At 36.6% G+C, this 27,840-nt stretch overlaps 1 protein-coding gene across 3 annotated transcripts; it reads right to left on the bottom strand.

The window, feature by feature from the left end:
• Window positions 1-64: 64 nt before the first annotated feature.
• Window positions 65-27,840, bottom strand: LOC144653204 (uncharacterized). 3 transcript variants are annotated; one of them, XM_078513149.1, is made up of 24 exons: window positions 27,704-27,840; window positions 27,294-27,454; window positions 20,831-20,900; window positions 19,049-19,087; window positions 18,189-18,230; window positions 17,216-17,889; window positions 15,702-15,726; window positions 12,562-12,612; window positions 11,174-11,312; window positions 10,948-11,036; window positions 10,660-10,694; window positions 10,370-10,538; window positions 8,708-9,942; window positions 7,862-8,170; window positions 7,103-7,166; window positions 6,890-6,964; window positions 6,713-6,777; window positions 5,930-6,007; window positions 5,597-5,669; window positions 5,127-5,147; window positions 4,684-4,733; window positions 4,047-4,318; window positions 3,506-3,554; window positions 65-2,867 (listed from the first exon to the last, which is right to left on the bottom strand). In XM_078513149.1, exons 2-24 carry the CDS (start codon window positions 27,311-27,313, stop codon window positions 2,786-2,788), a joined length of 3,726 nt encoding a protein of 1,241 aa, XP_078369275.1. In that variant the 5' UTR covers window positions 27,314-27,454; window positions 27,704-27,840; the 3' UTR covers window positions 65-2,785. The 3 variants fall into 3 exon arrangements, with proteins under 3 accessions (XP_078369275.1, XP_078369274.1, XP_078369273.1); XM_078513148.1 differs by lacking the exons at window positions 27,294-27,454; window positions 27,704-27,840 and adding an exon at window positions 24,770-25,356 and having other exon boundaries at window positions 12,562-12,609; XM_078513147.1 differs by lacking the exons at window positions 27,294-27,454; window positions 27,704-27,840 and adding an exon at window positions 24,770-25,355.

Genomic DNA, 27,840 nt, shown 5'->3' with positions numbered 1-27,840 from the left:
ACAAACCACCCCTACAAGGTAATGATCCCGTCGGGGGATAAGGAACAATGATAAAAACACTTCATTTACAGTATGCGATAATTTTATTTACCTCAGTTCACAGACAGACAGAAGAATAAAAGTACAGCGTAAACAACAGAAATATCAGTTGTGAGAGGAAGAGTAAGGGGCTCGATCGACCTGCAGTTCATTGTTAAACGATTTGGCATCTTAAAATGAGAAGACTGCCAAGCACCTTTTTCCGCCAAAGAATGCAAACGAATTCGTTACGCCTTGTTTCAAACTTCAGAAGCAAATAAGGCTGAATGCTACAAGCAGGAAAAAAAACTGTTTTGTTGCTGACAATTCACGGCAGGTCACCGAAATCCCCCTGTGGCATAAAACACTATGGTTGCCACGCCTTTAGAGTGTTAAAAACCAAAAGATATTAAAAGTAGTTTTGAAACAGATTACACGTAGATAATCTAGAAATTCTCCTTTACAAAAAATGTGTCTATTCCTTTCATCCCATTAATAAATTATGACAAAGAGATTCATTAATAAGGAAAACAGTTATTAAGAATGAAAACAGCTGTAATTCAAACCCCCTTTTGAAAAAAAAAAGAATCCTTGAAAAATGACAATTCTTCACAGTTTTACATGAGCACTTCCTACGGAAACAAAAGGACTACAAAATGTGTCCACAAGCAAAATTCAATTTTTAAAATGTCCTAAATTCTTGTATTGTTACAAACAAAATGCAAACAACTTTATTGCTATGAAAATGATCTCAATATGAAACTTCCACAAATAACAAACAAACGGATTCTAGAAAAGTTGGTAAATAAAAATTTCCGTCATAAAAAATGGTTCAACTCCTGCAAAATGCGTGATATATTCCGTAGTTCGTATCTGAAGTTAAATGAAAAAATGGTCTCTAAAACATGTCACGTAAAACTGTGAAGACGTTATCGAAATGTCTAGCCTTGCACCACCACCCACCCCACCCATAAAATAATACTCTTGCCACAGCATGCATTACAGAAATACAAAATTCTCTTGTTGAAAAGTTAAACACGTTTTAAAAGAACTGTTTACGGTTAAATACCTTCCCAACATTTAAATACTTTATCCAAAGGAAAAACGAGTCCCCAAAAATAAATGGCAAATTGCCTGAAAAAAACGAACTTTTGAAATCAAAACGTTTTTGATAAATTTTCAATCAAATTTGTTTAATTAACTTTTTCAATGCCATAGTAAAATAAAATAAAGACCTGAATTTGATCCAATAACACTCTTTCTACAAATGATATACTCTGTTATTAATATTAATATAGTCAAATGCTTTCAGCTTCAAAATATAGAGTAGTTTTATAACCTTGCTTGCAACTGGCTACATTTTCTTTGCACGTGTATAAAATAGCTTATCACGTGTGCCACGCACTTACATGTCCAAATATAGATTGCAACGAGGGCCAATAAGAAGAGAGATTAAAAACTAGCCTCGTAGCATAGAACCAGCTGCATTTTAGACTTCCCCATTATTTTTTATGATACATAGCATCATTTATCCATACTATTTACTGTAGATAGATAGATAACTGAACATCCAGTTCTCCACAAATAGGACGAATTTATTGAAACTAGAGCTTACCCCTTTCTGTGTAATAGAAGTGCTTTGTTTTAATTGTAGTTTTCTTTTTATTTGGAAACTAGTTATAACATTGATATTTATTAAGGACTGAACAGAATTTACAAAAAAATAATAAAAATTCAACTTTTTTCATTTCCCATTTAAACCTTATTTGACACCTCTAAATACTCTGGTCTCGACCCAAACATTTAATTCTCCAGATCACCTATTAAATGGATTCCTGGATTTAGGAAAGGCCTTGGCTTACATCATAGGTCTGCAATGTGTGCATAGGTCTGCATTACCCTTTCACATTGCAGACCTATGATACCTGTCAAAAAATTCACTAAACCATTTCAAGGCAAACTATGACAATCAAGGACTGATCGTATCAGGAAAACAAACAAACTTAGAACCAAATTCTTTTAGGATAAAATGGGAATATGTAAATAAATTGTGATGTCAATAATGTGGAAATTTAAGATGCAGCTTGGGTCTGGATCTAGGCAAAAGTGTACGATGGCCCATTTTGCTAAAACAGAGAAAGTGCAAGTCTTGCATAAATATGCCTAGTAAACAGCTTGTTTCCATAAAGATCTTGAGAGAGAACAAACTTCTGAGGTTCCCACAGAAGTTGAAATATACAGTGCATAGTTAAACTGGGAAATAGTCAAGAACTTAGTAACCTTAATACGCTGCAGATAAGATTAGCTTCTAGCCGGCTTGATCGCTGAGATAACCATATACTCTGTTTGCTTGTTTGTTTATTTATTCCATATGAAAAAATATTGCATGTATTCTACAAAATATACCAATTACAAGGAATATGATAATACTCTTACTTAATTCACATCTCTGAGAAATGACTGACGCCAAATATTATTTATATAGTGCAACACTATTAATATACTGCCCACTGGGTGTAATAACTATTAACATTATTATTATGAAACAATCTACAGTTTGTGTGTTCCTTGGCCCAAATGTTTCGCTTCTAAATATACCTCATTTAATAGTAAATTAACTTTGTTATCTACCATTTGTTTATGTTGAGATTGTGCTCTACCTCTGTTTAACTCAGTGAATGTATACGTCCATAATTCCGGTCCGGTCTGTGTTTCATGGGATAATTTACAATTGGATAGGTTTATTCATCATTTGTGTCACTCTGCATCAAGAAGACTTCTCAGTCTTGAGTGAATCTTGGATGCGCTTCATGCCCTCTTCAATGTACTCATACAAGTGGACAATTGAACTACAAAGCAAAACAGTACATAAGTAATGCACACATCTTGCATTGCCCCTAAATAAGGGGGGAGGAGGGGTCCATAGGATCAAGTTGCAGTTTCCTGTCTCTTTACTGGTGTTGGGACCATGGCTTCTTGTTATTAATTTAAATTAAAAAAAAAAAAAAAAAAAAAAAAAAAAAAAAAAAAAAAAAAAAAAAACGTCCAATATTTAAAAAGGGAAATAGGAAAAGAAAATATGGAAGGAAAAAAAAAGAAAAAAAAAAAAAAAAAAAAATAATAATTTTATTTTTTTTTTTATAAATTTTTTTTTTTTTTTTTTAAAAAAACAAAATTTCAATTGTAAAAACAAAAAAAAAAATAATTATTTTAAAAAAATAAAAAAAAACAAAAATAAAAATGTCACTTAATACGGATTTTTCAAAATTGCTAAATTAACGTGACGCCAAAATTTCATGTAATAAGGTATTTAAATGATATTGGCAATAAAACTATTTTTTAACTAAAACATCAAACTCTTCACAGTACATTGTATTTGCGTGTTACTTCTGGGATATTGTAAACAACTGACCTTCATGATTGTACTTCATTTTGGTTAATTCTATTTGCTGTTATAATTTTGTTGCTTATTATAATGTTAAAGTACCTGTGAAGGGTTAGTGGTCCACACTTCCGATCCAGATCCATAAAGAAATCTGTTGAGAAAAAAAATATCACCATCAAGAAAAGAAAGCGGTACCACCTTCTACAAAGCCTTTAAGTTTGCTTCTAAGCCTAGTAGGCAAAAATATCTTAATTCCGATTCAATCTGGATAAAAGAACTTCTTGAAAACCAGCTGAGGCTGATGTGGGTTTCCTCTCCAACTAGAATTTTTTTATTAAATTGTTTTATAAAATGAGCTTTTACACAAGGCAACATTTTGTGAAAGACAAGTTGCACAAGATGTTGTGAAACACTCCTCCAACATCATGCACGGCATAAAAAATAAAAAAATAAAAACGCTGCAGCATTGCTACAATCATTTGCAAGAAATACAGGTTGATTCTTCTTCATCCTATGCTCGCTGCAGCAAAAATATTCCAAGGCATATTCATTTAGTGGGTGTTGCAACAAAATTACAAGAAAAGTTGCAAAATTTGGCTAGTGTAACAGTGCCTCAAGAAAATAATCTCTTTGCAGTATTTACCTCTGAATTCAAGTATAACGGGTTGTGCCTGATCCCACAAATCTTGACTGTACACCAAGTTATTAACCAGTAAAACCTGCTGCTGGGTCATAGCATGGATCTTCTGTGGAATGCACACATTCACAGGTGACGTCATTGCGTTAGAGCCTGAGGAGGGTTTGCCGTTCCTTGAGGGCGTGGTCATAGTTTCATTGCTACCATTGCTTCCCACGCTGCCAACACTTCCTGAGGGGGAGGGGGTGGGTGAGAGAGGAGAAGGGGTGCCAGTTATCCTGTGGAAAAGAAATGACAATTCCTTGATGAAATGCTAAAACTCATTAACGATTTATCAAGTTAAAACAAAAGAGATCAGAACCGTCACATGGTTTGGATATGTGATCCCAGCTAGCAGAGATTACGATTTTATTTCTCCATTTTCTCTGCAGTTTTAGGAGAAGATATATCAAACACTTGTCAGTGTTTCATCACATTTCCAAACACCTTGAAGTTCGTAAAAAAAAATACTCTGCTGCGAGTCACATTTTCAACTCTCTTCTCTGTGTTTGGAGATGTGATGAAACACCCTCTCTCCTTTTTGATATATTGCTACCAAGCCACCAATAAAACTTGTCTTGTGAAAAGAACTTCCACGACTTACTTTGTATTTGACGTATAGGGTGACGGAGCTTGAGTACTCTTGGGAGGACCCTGAAAACAAAACACAAAATTCAATTTCAGTTAGGTAAGGTGGTAGCTATTTGTGATACTGCATGGCTTCTTATGGATATTTCAAGGGCTTTCAAGGACATGTTACATTTTTCAAGGATCCATTGAAAAGCTGTTCTATTTAAAAATGCAATAGAAACCATTTCACATCAAATTCTCAGATTTAAAAGGATACTTGTAAAAGCATTTGAAAACAAAATGTAACAGTCTAGTATTTGGTTTCAAGTTCTGAAAAATCTGAGAATTTGGAACCAATATGAAAGCTGAAAATTTTAGCACTTTCAAGCGTCAAATGTAGAACTTTCAAGACATGCATGAACCGGCTGGTTGAAGATTGTACTATTCTCTTACAAAGTCATTTTATTGTACACTTACCCTAAAATGTTCTGTGACCATCTGCAGATTCAACAAAGAAAAGATTTGTCAGTGATATGACCATAATAGACCAACGTAACAGCAGAGCATAACAACAAGCCCAACACTTCAACAGAAAAGCTTGATTGAATGGACCACTTTCTCTTTTCTAACAAAACCTTTTTATATGAAAAGGATGACATGTTTGTATTGCATGCACTCTGTATTGTGCTGTTTTTGAGTCTTTAATTTGCCGTACAAAATGATAAATTCTTAGCACTAGAAAACAGAGCTGGATGGTAATAAAAAAATGTACACATCTTCCTCAAAGAAAAGTACTAACTAAAGAACAAAGCTGTTTAAAGTGGACCAAACAGTCACCACAGGCTCAAATGGGTTATTCTACAAATTCAGAGAATGGCAGGGAAATGTATTTCATTCACTATTTATATGCAATGTGAAACTGGTGCAGACTCAACAATCTTTCTTACCTTCACATTTCTCATTACATTGTCTTTCCTTAGTTTATACAGCCTCATGTACAATATGGATTGGATTCTCATGCTAAATAGAGGAAAAATAGCATATAAATGTTTAGTCACATAAAACAAATACTAAGAAACAGAGCAAAAAAATACTTTTTTAATAACCTAATTGCAATGTTGTGACCCAACCCCCCCCCCCCCCCTTTAAGCCCTAAAGTCAACATACAAATTCTACATCATATAGTGCTGTTTCCAATAATTTCTTGAAACATCAAGATGATTATTAAACAACATGTGAGTATTTAATAATTTATTAAAGCGAAATTAATAAAACCTCACCATAAAGCAGATAGTCTTTTATCTGGAACACGATCTGATCGATGAGTATATCTATTCACAAAGTTTCGCATTGTGTACCTGAAAAAGAAAAAGAATTATTTAGCAATAATGTCGGAGAAGTCTTTTAAAGCAAACACCCTCTGGGATGTAAAACAAAGCCCAGAAAAAAGAGAAGGGGAAAATGTTCAGAAGGTTTTACTATGTGCTACTATGGCAAATACTCTGACTACTAATGTGAGCTACATCACTGTTGGTTTACAACATTAACTTGCCCTGCAGAAAAGCCCATAATTTTATTAATGCCTTGTTGTAGCCAAACAAACGCAACATGTTGGATTATTCTACCTTATTGTAACTTATTTTCGTGGGAACTTAATTCGCGAAAATGGAATGGGCGGGAAAACGTTTAAAATAAATTTTCGCGGATCTTTAATTTCGCGATTTTTTGAAAATCACAAAAAATCGCAAAAAATAAGTCCCACGAAAATAAGTAACAAATTATAAGGTATATGGTTTTCAATATCAATGTTGGAAAATGTTAGACCAAAGTTCACTCAAATCAAACTTGTGTCGTACATGTTCCAATGTTCCAATAAGATGGTCAAGGGGTTCAAAAAATGTTTGATGATGCAAGATCAAAATGTTGGACAGTTTGTCCAGATTAGTAACAAACTCAATAACAATGACATTGCTTTATAACCAAAGTAGAGAAATGGAAGCTCAAACTGCTGCAGTAATTTGTAATAATTATTATAATCAATAACAACAATGAATGCTAGTTACCTGAGAAGGTCCAGCGTCTCAGAGTACATTTGAAATGCTGAACGAGATTCTGAGTCCTCATTTTGCTACAGAAATAAAAGAAAAACAATCCTGAGTCTCAAGTCAACTGATGCTCTTAAAAAATAACTATGCAAGATACTGTACTGAAGATTTTAAAGATATCAAGAAGGAGCATACCTCAATGGCTTTTCCACACCGAGCAAAGTGTAACACAGCATCCACGTACAAGAAAGCTTTGGCCTCCTTGTCAGTCTACAAATATACGTGGAAAGACTTTAATGAGATAAGTGAAACCTATTTACTTGACAGTACTTACTTAAGGGTAAAGTTGTAGCAGGATTATGTCTCCTAACTGGAACATCACTACGTAACTTTCACACTTGTGCTTACCGAAGAGTCGGCTTTGTGCTTCAGTCTCTTGGCTTCTGCAAGATAGTGGTCTGGTCCATAAGGCCTGAAAAAAGATGGCTCACCTCAGCAAATACAGTAAAATAGGGCCCCAAGGGTCCATGTGTTTTGCTGCTGGTCGGACATGTGAGTCGCACGCGTCGTCCGGGGCCGTGTCACCTCCTACACGCCCGGGTGTTCTCTGGGGGTCCTGGGGGGCGGCTGGGTCTGTGCGCGTCCCCGGGGCTTCTGGGGTGGTTCCCTCTCGTTGGGCGGTCCGTCTGGCTCTCGCTGTTCGGTCTGGCCGTGGTCGTCGGGGTGGGGGGGGCGTCCGGTCCGGTCTGGGGTCGTCTCCTCTCTTGGTCTCTGGTGGGCGCGTCTTCGGTTTTCTGTTCCCGGTCCGTGGGCCCGCGCGTCCGCCGGCGCGTTGTTGTTCTGTTTGGCCGGTGTTCGTTTCTCCTCCGGCTCGCCGCCTTTGTCTGCTCGGCTGCGCAAACAAAAAATCGAGCTTTAACAGTATAACACAGCTTATAAATAATTTTAAAGTTAGTTAACACTAATTTAGTCTTCCCACAGTGATGAGGCTCCTTTTAATTTCGTCATCTGGTTGTGTGGTAAATTGACAATCTTTAGCCAGCCTATACAAACCACTACTAAGTTTCAGCTTTACAGAAACTACTGACAGTACATTTGAAAATAATGTTACACTAAAACTTAATATCACCTAACTGCATAACCAAAATTATTTATGTTATTACTTACACTCTAGGCTCTGGGTCATAAAATCTTGAAATGTCTTCTTCACGCTTCTCGTTCTCATTGTTTTTGTTGCATGAGCATTGATGGGGCTTTAAACCATTATCTACAGCATCTACTCCATTTTCATTTAGCCTGCCATTCTGAAGACCTTGCAAAGAACTGTCATGAACTTTATTGTTTTCACTGTCATGTCTCTGTCGCTTGATGCGATAAGAGTCTTCCTCCTGGCTTGGGCTACGTTTTCTGTGACTCTCCTTGGAATGTCGACTGTTTGTGCTACTTGAACTGAATGATCGTTCACGTGACTTCTTTCTGCAGATAAAAGAAAAACAACAACAAACTTTTAGTCGAACAACAGCTTCAAGTTTGGATGCATGGATTGATGGATAGAGCAGTTTCCAATTGAGTGGCATAAAACCAAAAGCAGAGTAAATACTCTGGCCAATCACAAAGGACACAGACAGTCCAGTGAGCCAATTAAAACTCGAGGCAAATACATGTTGCAAGCACTAAGCGCGAGAAACTGTGTGTGAGAGAGTCATGATTGGTTTTGGGTTTTAGTTCTGATTGGCCAAGAAAGTGCGCAAGATTTTTAAACTAATCACTAAGTGTATTAATGAAAAACCACAGCAAATGCTAATTACTTCCGACACACAAGTGAAAACTGCTCTATTCAGCTAATCTAATGAACCACAAATCAATCAAATCATCTTCATCAATAGAGCTCGGCCACTCTTGTATTTCTATGTTTGGATCTTTTCAGCCACTTTTATATCAATCATTATGTATTAATTCCATGTTATTCCTATATAATGTCAAAATGTTTTCAAAGTGCGCTGTGCTGCTTACCGGTTAGAATCCACATCACTCTCACTCTTCACTTTCTTTTGCGTCTCCTGCTCCACTGGCTTCACATCAGATAACTTCCGTTTGGGAATCTTCACCTCAGAGGAACTGATCATATCCCTGCTGCCATTAGTTTCAGCGCTGGGTGATGACGCTGAATTTTTAGTCTGTTCGTTTCCAGGAAGCTTGGGTATTCTTTTCAGCAGCGACAAGTCAATTCTTACAATAAGAGATTCAGGCGTGTTGACTTCATCATACGTAATTTCAACATTCTTACCCAAGATGTCTTTAGTCCTATTTGGGGATATCAAAGTTGACAACAGTTTCTCTCCATTTACATGCTTATTATGACCATTTGTTAACACAGGTTTGTTTTTCGTGCCTTTAGTTTTTTCAGTTTCCTTTGCTTTTGGTGTTGGTTTGCTGTCAGATTTAGCACTGTCAAGTCCTGGACTAGTCTCAACGCCAACAATGTCAACAATTACGTCCTCGTCATCCACTTCATTATGTGGTTTCACAGTCTCATTACCTCTAACGGTCACAGATGAACTTTTAGTTTCTGATTTCTTTTTTGTTGATTTTTTCCCCACTGTTCCATTAGCTGACTTGGAAGTTTTACTAGCCTTATTCGTATTTTCCTCAGCACTGCTGTTATTGAGTTTGACACTAGCAGAATTTTTCGATGAGCTGGTCTCCACCTTAGTCTTTAAAGGTTTCTTGGGAGAATTTTCACTCTGACTTTTCACCTGGCCAGAATTCAACTTGGTTCCTGCCGTGGATGGTCTCCTCTTACCTTTCTTGTTATCCTTTGGCGGCTGAATCTTAACAGGCAGTTCATTATGCCCAAGCTCACTATTAACGGGTTTAACGGGGTCTGTAGTAACTTCTGTTTCAGGAGGAAGGTCCAGTTTAGCTGTTAATGATTCAATATCAACTCCATGATCTATCTCAGGGCTGTGGCTAAGAAGACCTGCCGCAAATGGTGTCAGACTCTCCTCAGGGGCCACAAGTGCAGGGCTTTTCTTTTCATTAACAGTTTTAACATGGTTACTAACGTGAGAATTAAGGGAGCTCTTGTTTGCATTAGCAGCAGGAGCGACTTGATTGCCCCGTACACCGTCTTCTCCCACAGTGTTTGCCGCTGATGGACTTGGCTTTGTCTTTGTGGTGGGTGACGTGGAAGACTGATTAAGAGCATTGACAAAGTGATCTAAACCCCAGTTTCTTCCACTTGTAGGCTAAAATGAATATAAACACTGTCACTCAATGTACCACCTCAATGATACTATAAGCACCTTTTTGTGTTTAACTATAATATTTGTCCTTTCAAACCACCATTAAGATAATATCTTTCTTTTGAGATAACGAAAGCTTGCTCCCAATATCTTAAACACCTAAATTATCTTTGAAATCATGAGGTTCCACAGCAACCCCAATATAATTAATATCAACGTAGAACTTCTCCTCATTAGTCTCAATACATTTGTTACCGGTATTACTTGTTGGAATAATTTGTGCCAGTAGAAACAGTATCATTTTCCTTGAGGCTCCTTCCCTTGAGTTAGTGTCCATAACTTCCATATGTCACAAGGAATTATAAAATATTATTAGAAGAGATTATCGGTAAGAGGTAATTTTGCATGTTACTTAAGTTTTAAGGCCTACCTTTGGAGAGGAAGAAGGGACACGAACAGGAGACTTCACTGGTTTATCTTTAGTGTTGTTGTTAGAGTCAGAAGCACTTGAGTCACTGTCGCTATCACTGCTATCAGAATCACTATCCTCGCTGCTACTCCCACTTGAAGATGTCGAGTGAGAGCGATGCCGTGTAGCCCTGTTAAAACGACACAGTGAGAACATTATATAAATAAATGCAATGCCATTTGCAGACTTCAGCACATGGAATAGGTGCTTTGCAGCCAGGCACAAAGATTATAATTTACTGAAAGACTTACTTGCTAGCCTTGGCTGGTGAACTAGGTTGGTGATCCTGAAAGGAACAAGAAAATAAAAATGTCAACGGAAAGTCAACTTTCTTTGGTTTTCAGGGTGTTGACAAGTGAATGTTATGGAGGCTCTACCCCAACCCTTGCCCCTCCCCCACCCCCCAAAGAAAAAAACACCTCAAATTTCTACTACAATATGTAATGGGCACACAGGCTACAGATGCTCAGCTTTTCTTTCTTCGCATATTTTATATTTTTTGCAAATAAGTTCGCAAAGTTAATGAGACAAATACTTACGTGTTCATCATCACTCTCATCAGTTAGCAACAAGTCATCATTCAATAGAACCACTCCATTTCCGCTGTCCTTTTTAGCCTCGGTGTTTTCTACTCAAGAATGAATGTAGAAAGGTGGAATTATACCAATAACATCACATTGTTATCACTTCAATCAAAAAAGAAAATTTCCCGTCGAAAGCTTTAACAAAAAGTTGTCAAACAGATAGATGGCTTGGTTAACTTACCACTAGCTTTCCTCTTTGTTGGCAAGACTGGTAGCACTGTGGTATCCTGGATACTATTCCTGTGGAATGCAAAGATAGAGTTTCCTCCTTTGATGGGCGTGTGAATTCCCGTCAGGGGTGGGGCAACCTGCTGCATCTCCTGCAGAAATAGAAATTCAAATTAACACCACTAAGTTACCCTAAGGAAACAGATGTCTTTTGTCCTTCATAAGCTCTATCCACCCCTCCATACGACAAACAACTGATAGTTAAAGCAAAAGCAATTAGTGCTGATGATCTCCCAGACCCACAAAGTTTCTCTGATTGGTTGTCTTCATTTTTAGCCAGACAGAGTGGACACTTTCTAGATATTGGGCTACTCTGCATTTTTATAAGAGTGTAGTTCAGCTGCAAGAGCTACCCATGTATAGTTTCTCTGCGACATATAAATGTTCAGTACCAAAAGACCAATTTTGTCCCTTGAGATTCTCATCAAAATTTGTACATATGTTGAAACATGGCTCGAAAGAATATGCTTTTGGGGTTCATTAAATCTCTGCATTATCCCATATAAGGCCAAGATTTATAAGACTGGAGGGCGTTTAGGTTTAATAAGTTGTCATGTGGGCTATTAGTTTCACAAAAATCTAACTTAGCTGGGTGGCAAATGATTCGATGTAAGAGATGTTGATCAGTGCTTTGATCATGATATGTGTGGCTGTAGATATGGTTGTTGTAAATATGCCAAACCAGTCAAATTGCTGTTGATTAAGGCTAAGAAATGCCTATCCCTGCTTTGATCAGTACAGTATATCATCATAGTGAATGTGGGTGAGTAGTTTTTTAAAGTCACTAATCCAGTGCCTACTGATCCAGACTAAGTGATGTCTATCACTCAATCCCTACTTTGATCAGTTTATGTGGGCTAACCCTGCAGCTATTGATCAAGGCTAAGTCCTGTCTTTGTCTGATTTGATCAGTGTGGGATGGTAGATTTACAAAGCAGACAGATCACTAATGATCTATACATTAAGAACGTATGTGTGGGATTTATGAACTAAGTGACTAAGCCAGAGGGCAACAAACATCCTAACTGAAACTTGAATTTCAATCAACCCCAACAAAGATTGAAATGCCTGATTTTTTTTTTTTTCATCACAAAAGCAACGCCTTTTAAGAGAGCTTACTTTTCCATTGCCAAGTATTCAAAGAATCAAAAGTCATTGAACAGTTCTTAAATCTAGTTTAAATGTTTGATATGGGCAATGAAAACAAAATCTTCTGAGTTTATAACTTGTGGCGATATCCAGTCAACAAAAGGTTCTACACACTAGATACTGAAGTTTCTATCTCTGGAACTAAACAGTGTTGTTCCGCTTTACGTCAAATACAATAAAATAACATATTACCGCAATGATCTTTTCTACGTTGGTTGGCTCATTCACAGAAGGATTTTCCTGCTGGGAGTAAAGCAAAAGAGAGAACAATCATAAAATGACTAATGTTAGACCAAGATAATGCAACAACACTTACTTAGATCACACAAAATGGCTTAAACCTTCATCCAGAAAGCCTGTCTCTTGCCAATATGCCACAAAGAGTTCGGTAAGGGTGAATTTCTCATTAAAAATCAAGCAGGAAGACATCAATGGATAGGAAGTGCATTTGACAGAATTTAAACAGCAACTGGATCAAGGAAAATCTATAAGTTATATCCCCGACACTGTTATCTCTCACGCAACAGCTGGCTTTTAAGCAATTGTAAATGAACTTTCTGTTCAGTTTATGGTCTTTAAAGGATCACGCAAAGGGAACAATGAATCGTAGAATTGCCACTACAAATGACAAAAAATAACAAAGTGAAAGGATCAAAATGATCTGGGCTAGAAAAAAAGATTAAAAGAAGCCATTACATTTAAGAAGGCAGTTAGTCCTTTTTGCACTCGAGAACACGCTTTTCACCTGTCTCTCAGTATAAAATGTCACCTGAATCACTATTGGTTTAGAATCCTGCGTCAACAAAATTCTAATTCCTTCTGAAGTATCTACATGTCGCTAAACAGAGATGGCCTGTCATAAGTGTATCCTGAAGGCATAAGATATAATTAAAGAGGGCTTTTTTTGTTTTGACTTTCAAGTTTTTAATATGGCAGCAACATTAGGGTTTCATTTTGTGAATGCTATACACAAACTTTGGATTAAAATGATCAAAATAGACCACTCAAGTGGTTATTTGTAATGTGTTTTTTGGGTTTTGGTTTGGCACATAAACTCTGTAAAAATACACAGATGACACTGCTCAACTTGTGTCAATCACCGTACAGACTTTCTGACTCTTAAATGAAAAATTTCCTTTCAAATTAATTACTTAAAGCTATATTACTTGCTTGAGATGGAAAAAACAGATCTAATAAAAATCTAAACGCTATATGAATTTTTCGATTAAAAAAAGGAGAAAAAGATACATGGCATCAATTTCATGTGCATTACGATTAAACTTTTAAAGGTTATGAATCTAGATTTACCGATGAGCAAAAGTAAAATTAAAACCAAACTGACAACAATAAAACCATCAAATTTATGATTAAAAAAAAACCCATTAGAGACAAATATATGACAGCAGTTTAGCATCTCTGGCTTCTCTTAAAATGATAATGATTTTTCTTACCAAAATTTTACACGCAAAAAAAAAAAAAAAAAAAAAAAATGCAACACCACCAACAATTAGTTAAATTTCTTTTGACTTGTGACTGACTTTTAATTTTTTGCTACTACATAGTATGGTTTATGTTTTAGTTTTACAAAAAGTCAAATCCTTTGTTTAATTGAAACTGAGTCTTTTCATGACACCTGGTGTTGAAAAGTTGATTTCCACATCAGCTGACAATATTATGCAAATCTGTATACTAGAAAAATCAACATAAAAGACAATTTTGTCAAAAAAGAGTAGTTTTAAGTTATGACTATTAAAAATTACCGACGGTGAAACCATAAAACAAAACAGATTGAACTAAATGTGGCCAAAATGGATTAAGCATGCCCTCTTCAATTTTCAAAAAACACATTCACAAAAAAAACATCTGGTGTATGAGGAGGAGAAAATTTTCTTTCAATGAAAACCAAAACAAAATTGCAATAATTCTTATTAGAATCTTATGTGGTTGATTAAAATGACCACATGCAAATTTCTTCAACGCGAACACAACTCACTCTAAGTTGACAGCTCTGTTCTTAATAATTACATCAGCAAAATACTAAATGTAGCAAGCCACAATTTTAAACAAGTTCTGAAAATTGCCCAGTTGATGTCTTAAACAATTACTAACACTCAAAGCTTCCTTCAGTGTTATGGATTTCTGTGTGGGTTTCTATAGTAAGAGTTATTTATTAGTATGCTATTATGCCAGTCACCCACACAGAAGCTAAGCAAAAGAAGATTTGCTTAAACAAAAGTGACACTAAAACAGCTCCCTCGTGCCACTAACCTATCATTCTGACTACGAACTATAAAAAAATTGCTTCTCTAAGAAAAAGTATTTTCATATTTAATATATTTGCTGCGATAAGCTAGCAATAGCCAAAATTACTTTTACTACAATAATTCTCCCTATGAAATGCATTATTGTCTTGCTGTAGCAATTACTAAATTCTGATCATTTTCTATATTCTCACTAACTGTTTGCATGTGTTTCTCTAAAGAGAGACTAGATGTTGATCACAATCCTGTCTTATTTAAAAAATAAGATTGAGTGCAAAATGAAACATCACAATAAAAGAACATTGATGTTCTTAAGCGAATATTCTTTCAGTAAAAAACAAAAAAAACAAAAAACAATAAGTGTTAAAAATGTTCATTTGTTTCATCTAAACCTTAACTTTAGATAAGTTTAATTGTGGTTCAGTTGACTTCTGAATTCAGCCAATTTTCACAAAGCAAGTTACTACAGTTATTTGGAGACTCGCAAAAAGATTATGAAACATTTTATACTACATAACTGGAAGTAGGGAAGTAAACCTTACTGAAAAGATTGACATATATGTAGCTGTTAGCCATGCAATTAAAAGTGTAAAAATAACAGATCATATTGGATATATGGCAACATTTTTTTTACAGACGACGTGATAAGTGCTATGCAATAATCTCTTGAACACATTTGAGCAGTTCAGACAGACTGAGGTGACATACAAACACATTGCATTAATTTAGACAGTTTTACAGCAGTCTGACTGTCACTTCTGATCGTAAAAAAAAAATAATAAAGTCAAAAGTGGAAACCCCTCCTAAACAGATTCTTTTATTGAGAAACAAAGACCAAAATTATGGTAAATGAATACAGTAAACACCCTCTTCTACAAATAACACTCCACATAACATGAATGAACTATACCAAAGATCAGTGCTGAATACAGACATACAGCCACTGTCAAAAATCAGACCACAGGCATACAAGGACAATAACAAACTGCCATCTTTAATGTATCAAACAACATGAAGAAGAATAGTCAAACTTCTCGAAACATCCTATATTACATTAGTTTATAACCCTACCTCTGCTGAAGACACCGGAAGATTCCTGAAGAAAAAGACAAAAAAAATTAACTTGTAAGAGACATTGTTGGAGGACAAACCTTTGGACCCAGCAGTCCAGCTGTGAATAGGATTTTGCCTGGCTGAATTCAGGGTTCTTACAACTAACTTTCTGTGAGCCCTTGTTTAACCCACTCTTTCTCTCTCTCTCTCTCTCCTGCTCAAAACGTAACAAATCCCCGACAAAGTCTTCAATATTCACACACAATTTACATGATATGGTTAATAGGACCTTTATAATTTCAGCCATTGTGAAATATCTTTTTACAAGATTAACACGATTAATCCTCCCTGGTATGAAATTTAACCCTAAACAAATGATGCTTTCAAATTAATGCTTTTATAATTGGGGGTAAATTCCACTCATTTCCTGGAACCAAATATTTCAGCATGAATTTTACAGTAATTAATGCGCTATGGAATAGATGCTGTAACAACTTATTAGACTGAGGGTGCGTTTCTTTGGGAAAACCACCGGAGTCCATTTTGCGTTTCTCCTTCCGCTCTGTCACACGGACTCCGTTCGTCCGTGCGTTCTGGGAGGATGGCGCCGCGGTCTGTACGGTCCCCCGCGGAAAGTGGCGACCTCGAAACGGTACTCTAGGTGTGTTCAAACGGGATAGGCTGCACACGCTCGGGGCCTGTGTCCGTGATTGCATGATCACTCATTTCGCTCTCTCTCCGCCACGTCCGCTGAACCTCGCGTGTGGTTTGTGATTTATGCTTAAATTGTTTGTAGGATACATTCCGAATGTGCTGAATTTATGTGTGCGAAAGTGTCGGGGGTGGCATCCGTTCGATCTTCGCTGGGGCTGTGATCTGGATCATTCCAATTTGATTTCCCACGCACCCTGAGAAAAATGTTATAGCAGCTAAAATGTCAAGACGCGTGTTTAGCAAAAGGGACCAACAAAAGTGACCCAAATTGACCCAAGAACATAACCCTTACCTGGAGTACCGTAAAAGCTCTGTTAAGACCCCATCTGGAAGTATAATATGGTTTGAAATAAGCCTTCCTCCCTCCCCCCCTCCCCCCCTTCCCCCCAACCCCAAACAGTCTAAGTAATAACCCAGGAATGTACAGAGCTTTATGGTGCTCTCTCCCTACTGATCATCATAAACATTTCCGCTCGTGTTACTGCATAGCTATCTTTCTACTCCATCTTTCTCGTCTTTCGATGGCCAATCAAAACTGAGAATGGTGTTGGTTTCTGCCTGGGCCCAGTCTGTCGGCTAGTGGGCTGTGTTGGTGGATTTCTTCTTCGGTTTGTTTGGCACATCACAGATGGATGTCCTGAGCCGCTATGAATGTGACACTGAAGCGGGTGTAATGTTCTGAATTTGGTGGAGATCAAAATAATATTCCCTAGCTGATGATTTTGGTTATCCTTATCACCTGTTTGGATGATCATGTATAAACATTGCAAGGTGAAATAAGAATTGATTACTGTAAAAGATTCTTACTAAGGTCTTACCTTTCAGGCATGGAAAGCTTGATCTTGGGAGGTTTACTCTTATTGCTAGAGTTGCTGGATCTATTAGTCTGTTCTTTACAACTTTCGGTATTGTCTCTCTTGCTGTGCCCTTTGCCTTCCTTTGCACCTTTTTCCTTGACTGATCCCTTTTCCTTGTTGTCACTTTGCCGTGATTTAAATGTACCATTAACCACTGGTTTGACCTCAGTCTTTTTCATTTCAGTTGATTTAGTTTCGTTTAGAACTGGAGATTTCAAATGTGATAGAGTCTTTTTTGTTTCAGCTGATTTAGATGGAGTAGTTTCTTTAAGAGTTGGAGATTTGAGTTGAGTTGAGTTTTTAGACGAAGCATTAGCGTCATGTGTCTTGGTCACAAGAGGAGATTTTGTCGTTGTGTGTCCGATGCCGTTCAAGACTCCATTGACTTTCTGATTTTTCAAACTTTTCACTTCTTCTTTGACCTTGTTGACAGTTTTTAATGGTGCCTGGAAGCTAGGTAGTGCAGTCTTGGCTTTCTTCAGCTCACTGGTGTGCTTTGAATCTTTGAACTTTGGATCAAAGATGAATTTCTGGTCACCTTCTACAGGAGTTTGTGGCAGTCTTTGAATGCCAAGCAGATGGCTGCTGTGCTGAAGAAGTGATGATCCGAAGGTGTCAAATTTACCCAGTGTGGCCTGTTGAAAACAAACAAAGCAAAAATTGAACTTCAACCAAGTGTACTAGCATCACTTTAAATATCAATGTATCATTTCTTGCAGTCAATTCATTACGATTCCATGAAGAAATGTATGAGGTTTGAGTCCTTGGCAGTCAGTCTTCATGCGGTACACATTTTAGTAGCATGGTGGCAACTCCCAGCAAGTAGCCACCACCCCCCCCCCCCCCAATATGAAAGTAGTGAGGGTTGCTACTTTTAAACTTTACTTTTCTCTTGAAAAAGGCAGTTCAGATGTGTAGCAGCAATTTTTCTTACCTGAATTTTTTGCTGAAGAGCATCCTCTACTGATGGCTGAACCTACAGGTAACACAAACAATTAGATTTACTCATTTCCCATTTCCATGTAGTTCTCATTCTCCTAGAATGTTAATTTCTTACATCTGAAAAGCAATGCTGATTACGACAATGTATGCATATAAAGTAAGTCTGTATCCAAGCCCAAAAAGCAGGAGCTTATCCTGGTTTCTGTAGCATTTGGCGAATAGAAGTATTTCAACTCCCCCCTGGATGGGATGCTAGTCCATCGCAGAGTTACTCCCCAGTAGTAAATTCGCCGGTACCCATTTAAACACCTGAGTGGAGAGGCGCACCATGAGAAAGTGTCTTGTCTAAGAACATAACGTAGTGCCCCCGCCAGGGCTTAAACCCAGGCCATTCAAATCGGAGACGAGCACCCTACCCATTAGGCCACCACCCCTCCCATTTGGCTAAAGTAAATGATTATAAGTCAAAAAAATTTTACATTCTCAAAACTAAACTTAGAACAACATGTGATGTATAAGTATAAAATCACAATTTGATGCTTTTTATTGTACAGTGGAACCTTGATTAACGAACCTCTATATAAGGAATTCCTTGATATAACGAACAATATTTTTCGTCCCAGTAATAGCAAAACATATGTAAAAGAACCTCGATATAACAAAACCGTGATATAGCGAACACATTTTGCCAGTCCCTTGGCCCTTTGTTATATCAAGGTTCCACTGTAGTAGCTCAATTCTCTTGTCTTTTATGCCAGAGGGGAATTATAATGTGACTAGATACCACAACAAGCATGTACCATGAATGACTGTGAAAGAAGGATACTTGATAGAATCACTGAGTCGACGTACCTTTTTGGGTTCGGGAAATAATGGGTGCTCTCCAGTGTTCTAAAATATAATGTAAAAGCTAAGTAAGTCTTTAATAATAAAAATGTTTTTGATAAGTTAGTTACAGTAATCTACAATCACAGCATGAAAAATCCAAAAGCACTCTACAATAACATATTGGAAACCTTGACAATCACAATCTCCACTGAAAAATGAAGACACTGATTACACGAGCTCTAACTGTTCTTAAGTATAGTAATGGGCAATTTAAAGAAAAATGAAAAAAAGACAGTTGACATCTGAATGTTAGTCACAGACCCAATCAGTTGATTGTGGGTTACAGCTGTAGCTCTGATGAAGATCTTCACATATGGCACATCTTAAACATTTAAGGCAACATTTTTCAAGCATGTTGCTCATGGAAGGTGATTTTGGATATTGCAAAAAATGACTAAATTTCGGTAGCTCTCCTTTACACTGATTTACTAACACAAGAAGTCTTTGTAATTTTTTTTTTTTTTTTTCAAAAGAAAATGCACTCTCATGAATCAGAACAGTTTTAATTGAAAGGAATTTCTTCAAACCAAATTTAACTCTGTTGGCCACTGGCTCAATATCATAACCATCATCAGTATTAAACAAATTCGATTAGGCTAAAACAGTATCTTCCCATGAATTTTCTCTTAAATCTTGTACATTAAGATCTAACTTCTGTCTACAAGTTTCAAAACCGAATCATGTCTAATATTTACCTTTGTGATAAACAGTGAATATTTTGAGTCAAAACAATCTAGTCACAAAAGTTTTTATATTCACTCAATATCCACTCACCATTAACTCATTGATTATTTTACCTATATTTCCTTTTCAATCTATTTATGTTTTAAGATTGCACAAAAAGACCCTCTTGAGTACATTAAAGCTAAATGCCTTTCATTTTGCAGAAAAAATAAAAACAAAACACATCAAATCATGTTTTGTCAATTCAAGAATAATTCTTGATAACTCCATGATAATTATTCAAGCAATCCCAACAGTTCATTCTTGGTATAAGATTTAATAAAAGGTCTAAAAAGTGTTTAAAAGGTCCTTTCAAACATGAAGGCTGTTAACCTTTCAGAGCCCAGCTTCAAGCTTGCTTAAAACTTTGCTTGTCTGGGCTGACTTAACAGTATAAGAATTCTATTGGCAGAGCATTTACAAGTTTTATGCCAGATTAATTGGACAGAGTACTAATGACGTAAACCAAAATATATATAGATAACAAAAAATGAGCCAGGCATTTGGCTATTAACAATATAGTTATCTACTCCACAGAGATAATGACCCAGATCAGACAATATTACCAATACCTGGCCTCTTGAACAGAGGGCAAATATAGATAATTGCTGCTGGTATCACAACATCTGATCAAAACAAGGTTAAACATAAAGAAATTGTTGTTTCCTAAGCGAAAAAACCCACTTGCCATCTGCTCTCAAACTCAAAGACCTGGCTGGGTTATAACATACAGTGTAATACAGCCATTACCCTTAAGCAACAGGAATTTTCAAGCCTTGAGCTCGTTGACATAATTTATATATGATCATGAAGATAACACACTAACCCTCTCCTAATGCCCTCTACATGTAACTAACTACCAGACATTTCTGTGAATAATTGGTGGTACATTAACACAATATCTGCAAGTTGATGGTTTTCTATTTTCTCATGACCAGTCTGCTTGACAATGTACTGCTGACATGAGGAGAGGCTAGATTTTGATCACTATTGAAACTGAGAGAGTCAAAAGATCACACTTACAGATGCCTGCCTTGATAGTTTAGCCCTTCGTCGCCGTTCTTCTTCTCTTTCTCGCTCATGTATTGCTAATCTAAAGTGAAAAACAAATTACATGCTTAGCCACACGTACTCACATAGAATGCTGATTTCCACTTTAATGAAAAAGACTAAAATATAAGCCTGTGAGCATCTGTAAGGGGTATTCTGCTTGCAGGCTCTCTAAGGGGTGGCTACTAAAAAAGAAACAGCTGTAAAACAAGAATGAATTACTTGCTAGTTATCATTGCATTTCAGACACAGACTGCAAGATTTAAAGGTTTTTCAGATCTACTTTAATTGCTGGATGACATACTGGTTCTAGTAGCTTAATGGATAACTGTCTCTGTGGTGATAACAATCAAATGCATTATTTTATTATTCAACAAATTTTCAAAATGCCCATATAAGGTCGATCAAAAAGAGATTTGTCTGATACCTTGTAAAGAGCTAAACAACTACAGTTTATCTGGTTGAAAAAATTCCTACATAGCAAAACAATTATCCTACTCTAACTTGTGGAATATTGTCTGATTTTTTCCGTTTCAGCCTATGGCTCTGTCAACTAAGTATCAAACAATATTCCATGCGATTTTGCAGAATAATATTAATATTAAGTATTTATTGTCAATGATCAACATAACTGTAATAAATTTAAGTTTAAGCTGCATTCATGATTATCTCAAAACTTTGAAGTTTTGTATTCTACTTCAGAGGATTTATCTACATGTAAGCTATTAAAACAACTTTAAATGCCAGAATACATTTTTCAGAATCAAATACATAATTATATCCAATAATTGGATTATTATACATTAAAATTTGCTTTCCTCACAATAAATAAAAGAGCCCAACATTTTGTTACCATGATTAACATAATTGCTCAAGAGATTGTAAGTACAGCTCAGCATATTTCAGACAAAATTGGAACTATATTAAAGTTTTTATGTCAACCTGGGAAGATGTAGAAACTGCTATCAAGACCAATTTTCATACTGCATACAGTTTAAACAGACAAAAGTAAATTTTGATTTAAGTTACTCAAGCTACTGTATCAATTTATCTCAAGTTTATAAAGACACCTTCATTCAGAGTTCCTGGAACAATCTGATCACACATAGAACCACAGAGATTTTTTCAAAACAAAAACAAATGGCACCCTAATTTCTTTATGCTACATTGTTTTATCATACTTGAGTTGGAATTACCGGCAAAACATCACAAGAAAACCTCCAGACTACTGACAATCCTGTGCGTGCTTGTAACGTACATCACATGTTACATAGGCCTGCAGCACATCATCACATAATTTCACATCACAACAAAGAAAAATATGCAGTGTATAATTACATTATTCATGTTTGCAGACAGCTTCTTGCATGGTAGTTAATAAGGCTGTAAACTCTTGATTCTTAAAGCCTTTGACTTAAATGGCTTACAGTTAAAACTTCGTGTCTCATAACCAATCACTTCTTTACCAAAATATAGGAAAACAGCAGGGATTTCCTCAGCTATAAGCAACACAGACTTATTAAAGCATCACTCAAAGCATTTTGTACAGATACAAGTATTTCCGTAACACGTCCCAACTGTCCTCAAGCAACTGATGATTGTTTAAGTGGCCAAGAGTAATTAACTAAATTAAGAACTGTGAAAGACCTCTACATATAGGAAGTTATAAACTTTTAAGTAATGGCAACAAATTTTTGCCCTAGATCATGTACAAGTGATAAAAGAAATAAAAAAAATGTTTTGCAAGTTATTTATTTCACTTTTGCATTCATGCTGTGTGTTATTTTTAGTTGCTAAACATGTTGACATCTGTAAATTGGGTCTGGGTGAATCATACCCCATGCTGGTGCAAGGGAAATCAGTTTGAAGAGAGCCAGACAGGATGAGGAGATCAACATAACTTAGTTCACAAATGGTAATTAAATTTCATCTTAGTTAGTCAACAAGGTCACGGTCTGAAAACCGAAAACTACAGATTTACCATTGGAAATTAGATCTCTCTGATGCCACTTAATACATTTCATTCTGTGTATACCATCTCCCTGAGTGATCACAAACTGTATTTGAACACAGGCCTTATTAACTACATGTATAACAAACATGTTGACGAAAAGCTCTGAATGTTTGGACTGCCTTTAAAGAGATAACATACTTGCAATACAGTGTTAATGCTGTGGTTGTATTAGCTCATAATGAGTTCGATTCGACAGTCAGCTGTTCAAAGAAGTGATCACAAGTTTTGTTATTTGCTAGAACTTGGTGTCAAGATAACACACAAACGAGAAGTAGAATTTCCCAACACAAGTAGCACATTGTACGTTGCCCAGAAAAATAATTACAATGTATAAAATTAGGTATGGCAATACCATCGAGAGTCTAGAAGTCCTGTGTTGTAGAAAAACCAAACAGCCCGTTCTTGAAGTAAGACTGAAAAAACACTTGGAAATTATTTCGCAGGCAGGTACAGATGTCGATTTCAAGTAACACTGAATTCCGATTAAATGCGGTTTCGGTATAATTCTATAAAAGAAAAGATTGCCATTCCAAAAACCCAGGAAGTTAAAATAATTGATTACGAACCAATTCTCGGTAATAATAATCTTTACATTTCCTGTCGATGTACGCAATAAACAAAAATTAACGAAACAAAAAAATCTTCGCAGACATCTAAAGGAACAATTTTAAATTGTGCATAAATAGCCGATTTCGGCAACAGATCTGTTTTTAAATTTTCTAGCAATATTAACCGGAAGCTAACCCGTCTAAAGGTTGAACACCATCTGTCTAAAGTTTTCCTCAAAGAAATCACACAATAAACGCCACAAAACGTGTCCATTGACAAGGGGGATGAAATTCTTAATTTACTAACAAGAAAAGAATTAAATCTATTCTTGTCCTTTTCTGAAATAATCGTGACTACCCTCATCACCAAGACACAATCAAAGAATTGTTTCACCGTATGCAGTCATCGAGGAGAAGGAAAGGGATTTAACAGGCGAAAAGACGAAAAGTTTGAATGTACTTGATCATAAACAAATTTATCACCGACGTGTGAACAGCCCGAAATAATTTCGTATGGCACAATCGTTATTATCCTACACGGGTTCGGTAATAAGGAAAGTGAATAACCCGGAAAATGAACTTGGTTTCTTTAGTTTTTGTCAGGAGTGGCAAAACCAATGTTCCGATTTTATAAACACGCAGAAAATCTTCTCTTCCCTTTCCGTAACCCGGGGTATGAAATTACAGACGATGAAATGAACTCCTGAGGAAGATGTCTCGAATGATATTAGACTCAAAGAATATAAATTGCTTCAGATCGCGAGCGAAAAGCCACAAACAAAAGATGTTAACCCTTTAAATCATGAGCAATACCACGATCAGCCTTCATTGTTTAGAATAGAACATATCAATTTAACGACTTCGGGAATTATTTTTCAACGTGACGTACGAAACGTTGAGAATTACGACAATTCCTCGATAGAATTCGAAACTGTAAAATGACTCCGTGATTTTGCGCCAAGACTAACTCGGCTTGCTATAAACTGATCTGTTGAGTACAACTTGGGAATAACAAACTGTCTGTAGAACTTTCAAGAAATATAAGAAATTGGTACGGAAGCTCGCTCTCCCTCGCAGAAATTACGAGGGGGCGGCAAAATGAACATGGAATTATAACGTAAACTTTCTATAGCAAGATCACCGAAACTTTCCTCTTACCTTAGTTACGTTATGAAACAGCGATTACTCAAACAACGGGCGTTTTCTACCGACAGAATTATCATTAAGTTTGCCGACAACACTGTCTGTAAACTACCATACAAGCCTTTTCAATTCAATGCGCCATATTGACGAGGGCTACGTTCTAACACATAACGAAATAAAAGCTCAAAATCTTTTTAAAGCACTTACCCGGACGACATTCCCCCAGTGTGAAAATTTGTACTTCTCAGGCTAGTACTCGTCTGACTTTGACTCATAACACAAAAAATCTCCGTGGAAATTGAGAGAGAACGAGCAATGCAGAGCCCAATATACCAGGAGATTTCGCCACTCTTCGAAAGAACATCAACACTGTTGTGGTGGTCGAGAACCAAAGGTGAACTCTACGCGACAAAACAACTCTAACACCGGCTAAGAAAGAGGTGATTCCTCAGACAATTCGAGAGGAAGTCAGCGCCTTTGAAGCCTTGCCTTCTTTGCCTACATATTCGATACCCTGCTAAAACAAAACCAGTTCAGAATTTGAAGTCCTTCATCCGCTAAAAATCTGGAGATTTCGGGCAGCTGTGTGACGCACAATTCACACCCCACGTGACGCAGGAGACGTTTCCATTGGTCGAGCACCTGCCAATCAACCCGCCAAGAGAGATACAACCGGAAATGGGGCTTCCCTCATTCGTTGCGAAAAACACAAGCACCGGATGTCCGAAAAAACTCGCTTTTCGCGGATTTCACGTGGATGTACAAAAAATATTACAACATCACAAAACCTATTTATAATAAGTGACTGAGTAGTTGGGGTGAAGTTCTCAGCTTTTGTTGACGTATTATCTTACTTGTTTTGTCTCGCAGCCAGAGATCAAAATTTACAAAAAAAATAAAAAACTAAAGAAATTTTACACTGGACCACACATCGACACACAATCCACAATTTTCGCGAGAATCAATTTCTGTAATTTATTCTGATCGTGAGCAAGATATTTCTTATTGTCTAAAATGGCTCATTAAGCTTAGTGAATAGATTTCTAAGTGTGAAATACGCTCAAAACAGCACAGTTACTTATCGTGTGAGAGCTAAAGTTCCTGCTTCCTTTGCATGACGGAGATTACGCAAAAATTACACCCACACTACCGCTAAGTGAATTTAGTCTCTCTCAACGTCTGAATGTGTAATACTTAAATTCCACAAAGAAACTAAAAAGAGCTAGAGAGTACTGCAGAAAATTTAAACATATATTAATAAAATTAGCGAGACCTTAAGTAAAAAAAATTATTTACCGCATGTAACGAGGGTACAAAACAAGCGAGTTTATGTTTATTAAGTTTTCAATATTGAATTTTTGGGCGGTTGTAACGGAAGCAAAACATATCAAATCTTTGGCATGATAATAGCGTGTAAAGATAGTATCATCTAATTATCTTAAAGGTTGATTATGGCTTCTAAGCTGTAAGTATTATAAAATGACACACGACAAAATTTAACACCGGCGCCTCTCGACTTGGCAGAAACATCTCTGTCTGAATGCTATATTGACCATGATAGAAAATTAATGTAGACTTTTTCCTTCTTCTTTTTTAAAAGCAATATTTTTACTTTCAATTTCAAGTAGCATTTCGTGATTACCCCTCCGCCGCGAGAAAAATAATACGCCTGATCGCAGGTTAAGTGAGGGATATATGACATATATGTGAATACATGTACCAATAATACCTAGTATTATTTTCTCTGTGTAGCTGCAATTTCTTCACTGGGGGAATGGATGAATATGTTTCTCCGTTTCAAAATTATTCATGTTAGTTTATTTTATTTATTTGTTAATGCAATCTAAATGGGACTCAGTACAAGTAAAGTTCGTGCCCGAGTTCGTGCAATAGGTGAACACAGCCTCCTTAAATAACAGAAAGATCAAAAAGTTTATATACCTTCTTTGACTAGACTCCCTGTCGTACACTCGAGTTGCCACCCGACACGGGTTTTTTCATTCCAGGACAAGTCAAAAACATACCATACATTGCCGCACATGCAACAAGCAGGTAGAACTCGCAAAGCCGGAAACTCAAGTGTTAAGAAAAACTTCCTCGAAGTACAACCAGATACACCTGACCTCACTTACCGAACCGTAACCTTCAAGATAGGCACGTCCATTCGTAGCCCAGAACCTCGACAAAAAAATTAACTTCTTTTGCTCTAAATCAGAATAAAAATACTACAGTTTTGCCCAGGGTTTCAAGTCTTGGAATGATTTAGTAGCATTTCACATTTTATTAGCAAATCCGGTTCTTTAAAGGACAAATACGACGGGGGGGGGGGGGGGGGGGGAAATATTTTTTTGGGGGCGCCGCCCCCCCCCCCCCCCCCTTTTTTTTTTTATTTTTTTTTAAAATTTATTCCTTTTTTTATATATTTTTTAAAAAAAATAAAAAAAAAAAAAAAAAAATTTTTTTTTTTTTTTTCACATAAAAAAAAAAAAAAAAAAAAAAAAAAAAGAAATATTTAATATACAACCATTAAAAAAAAAAAAAAAAATTTTTATCCCCTTTTATTATACAAAAATTTAAAAAACCCCCCCCTTTTATAACACAAAACCCAAAAAAACCCCCTCGGGGGGGGCCCCCCCCCACCCAAAAAAAAAACCCCCCCCCCCCGGGAATACGACATAGGTCTTTAACAGCTAATTAACAAATTGTTGTCTTTAGTAGTAGACAGTAGTACCGTTTTGTTGACGCGCTCATAACCCCCGCCGGTTACACACAAACGACTGAAACGGCCATCTCCCAACTTTATCTTTGACTCTTCCAAAGGATTTAAAGGTCTGTGTGGAAGATTGCAAGATGGAAATGTGATTGTGTGCTTCCAAGCCGAGTTCTTTGCGACTAAATAAAAAAATATAAAGAAACAAAAGCAAGTTAGACCGAGATTCTATCCAGCAGGAACGCTTAGCTATATCACTGGCCAGTCACATATACATTTGTAATTTTTAAGTGACTCGCGCCCAGAAGTGGGTTTTCGTTGTGACTAACTTTCCAGCCCCGCTTTCACATCAAATAAAATATTAAGCTCTGACTATTAAAACTGTCGGATAAAAAGTGAGTTTGCATGATTTCACAAGCAAACATACCCACCAGGCGATTACTCGACTTATTTGCCGTCCAAACTGTTTGCAAAACTGTACAATAAAGCACGTCTTCTAAACACAATTTTAAAGGTACGTGCAATGACACAGATTTGAATGCGGTCCAAATAAAGCCACTAGATATTT

This window comes from Oculina patagonica, chromosome 5, assembly GCF_052425735.1.
Source record: "Oculina patagonica isolate OP01 chromosome 5, crgOcupat, whole genome shotgun sequence".
NCBI classification, from domain to species: Eukaryota; Metazoa; Cnidaria; class Anthozoa; order Scleractinia; family Oculinidae; genus Oculina; species Oculina patagonica.
Note: the sequence above shows the minus strand (reverse complement) of the source record. Positions and strands in the feature narration are given on the sequence as shown.

Coding starts and splice junctions, on each gene's coding strand:
- LOC144653204 (XM_078513147.1), bottom strand. CDS start 24,837: ATGAGTCAAAGTCAGACGAGTACTAGCCTGAGAAGTACAAATTTTCAC. Junction 19,088..20,830: donor AACTATCAAGGCAGGCATCT/GTAAGTGTGATC, acceptor ATTATATTTTAG/AACACTGGAGAGCACCCATT. Junction 11,313..12,561: donor ACGTAGAAAAGATCATTGCG/GTAATATGTTAT, acceptor CTATTTCTGCAG/GAGATGCAGCAGGTTGCCCC.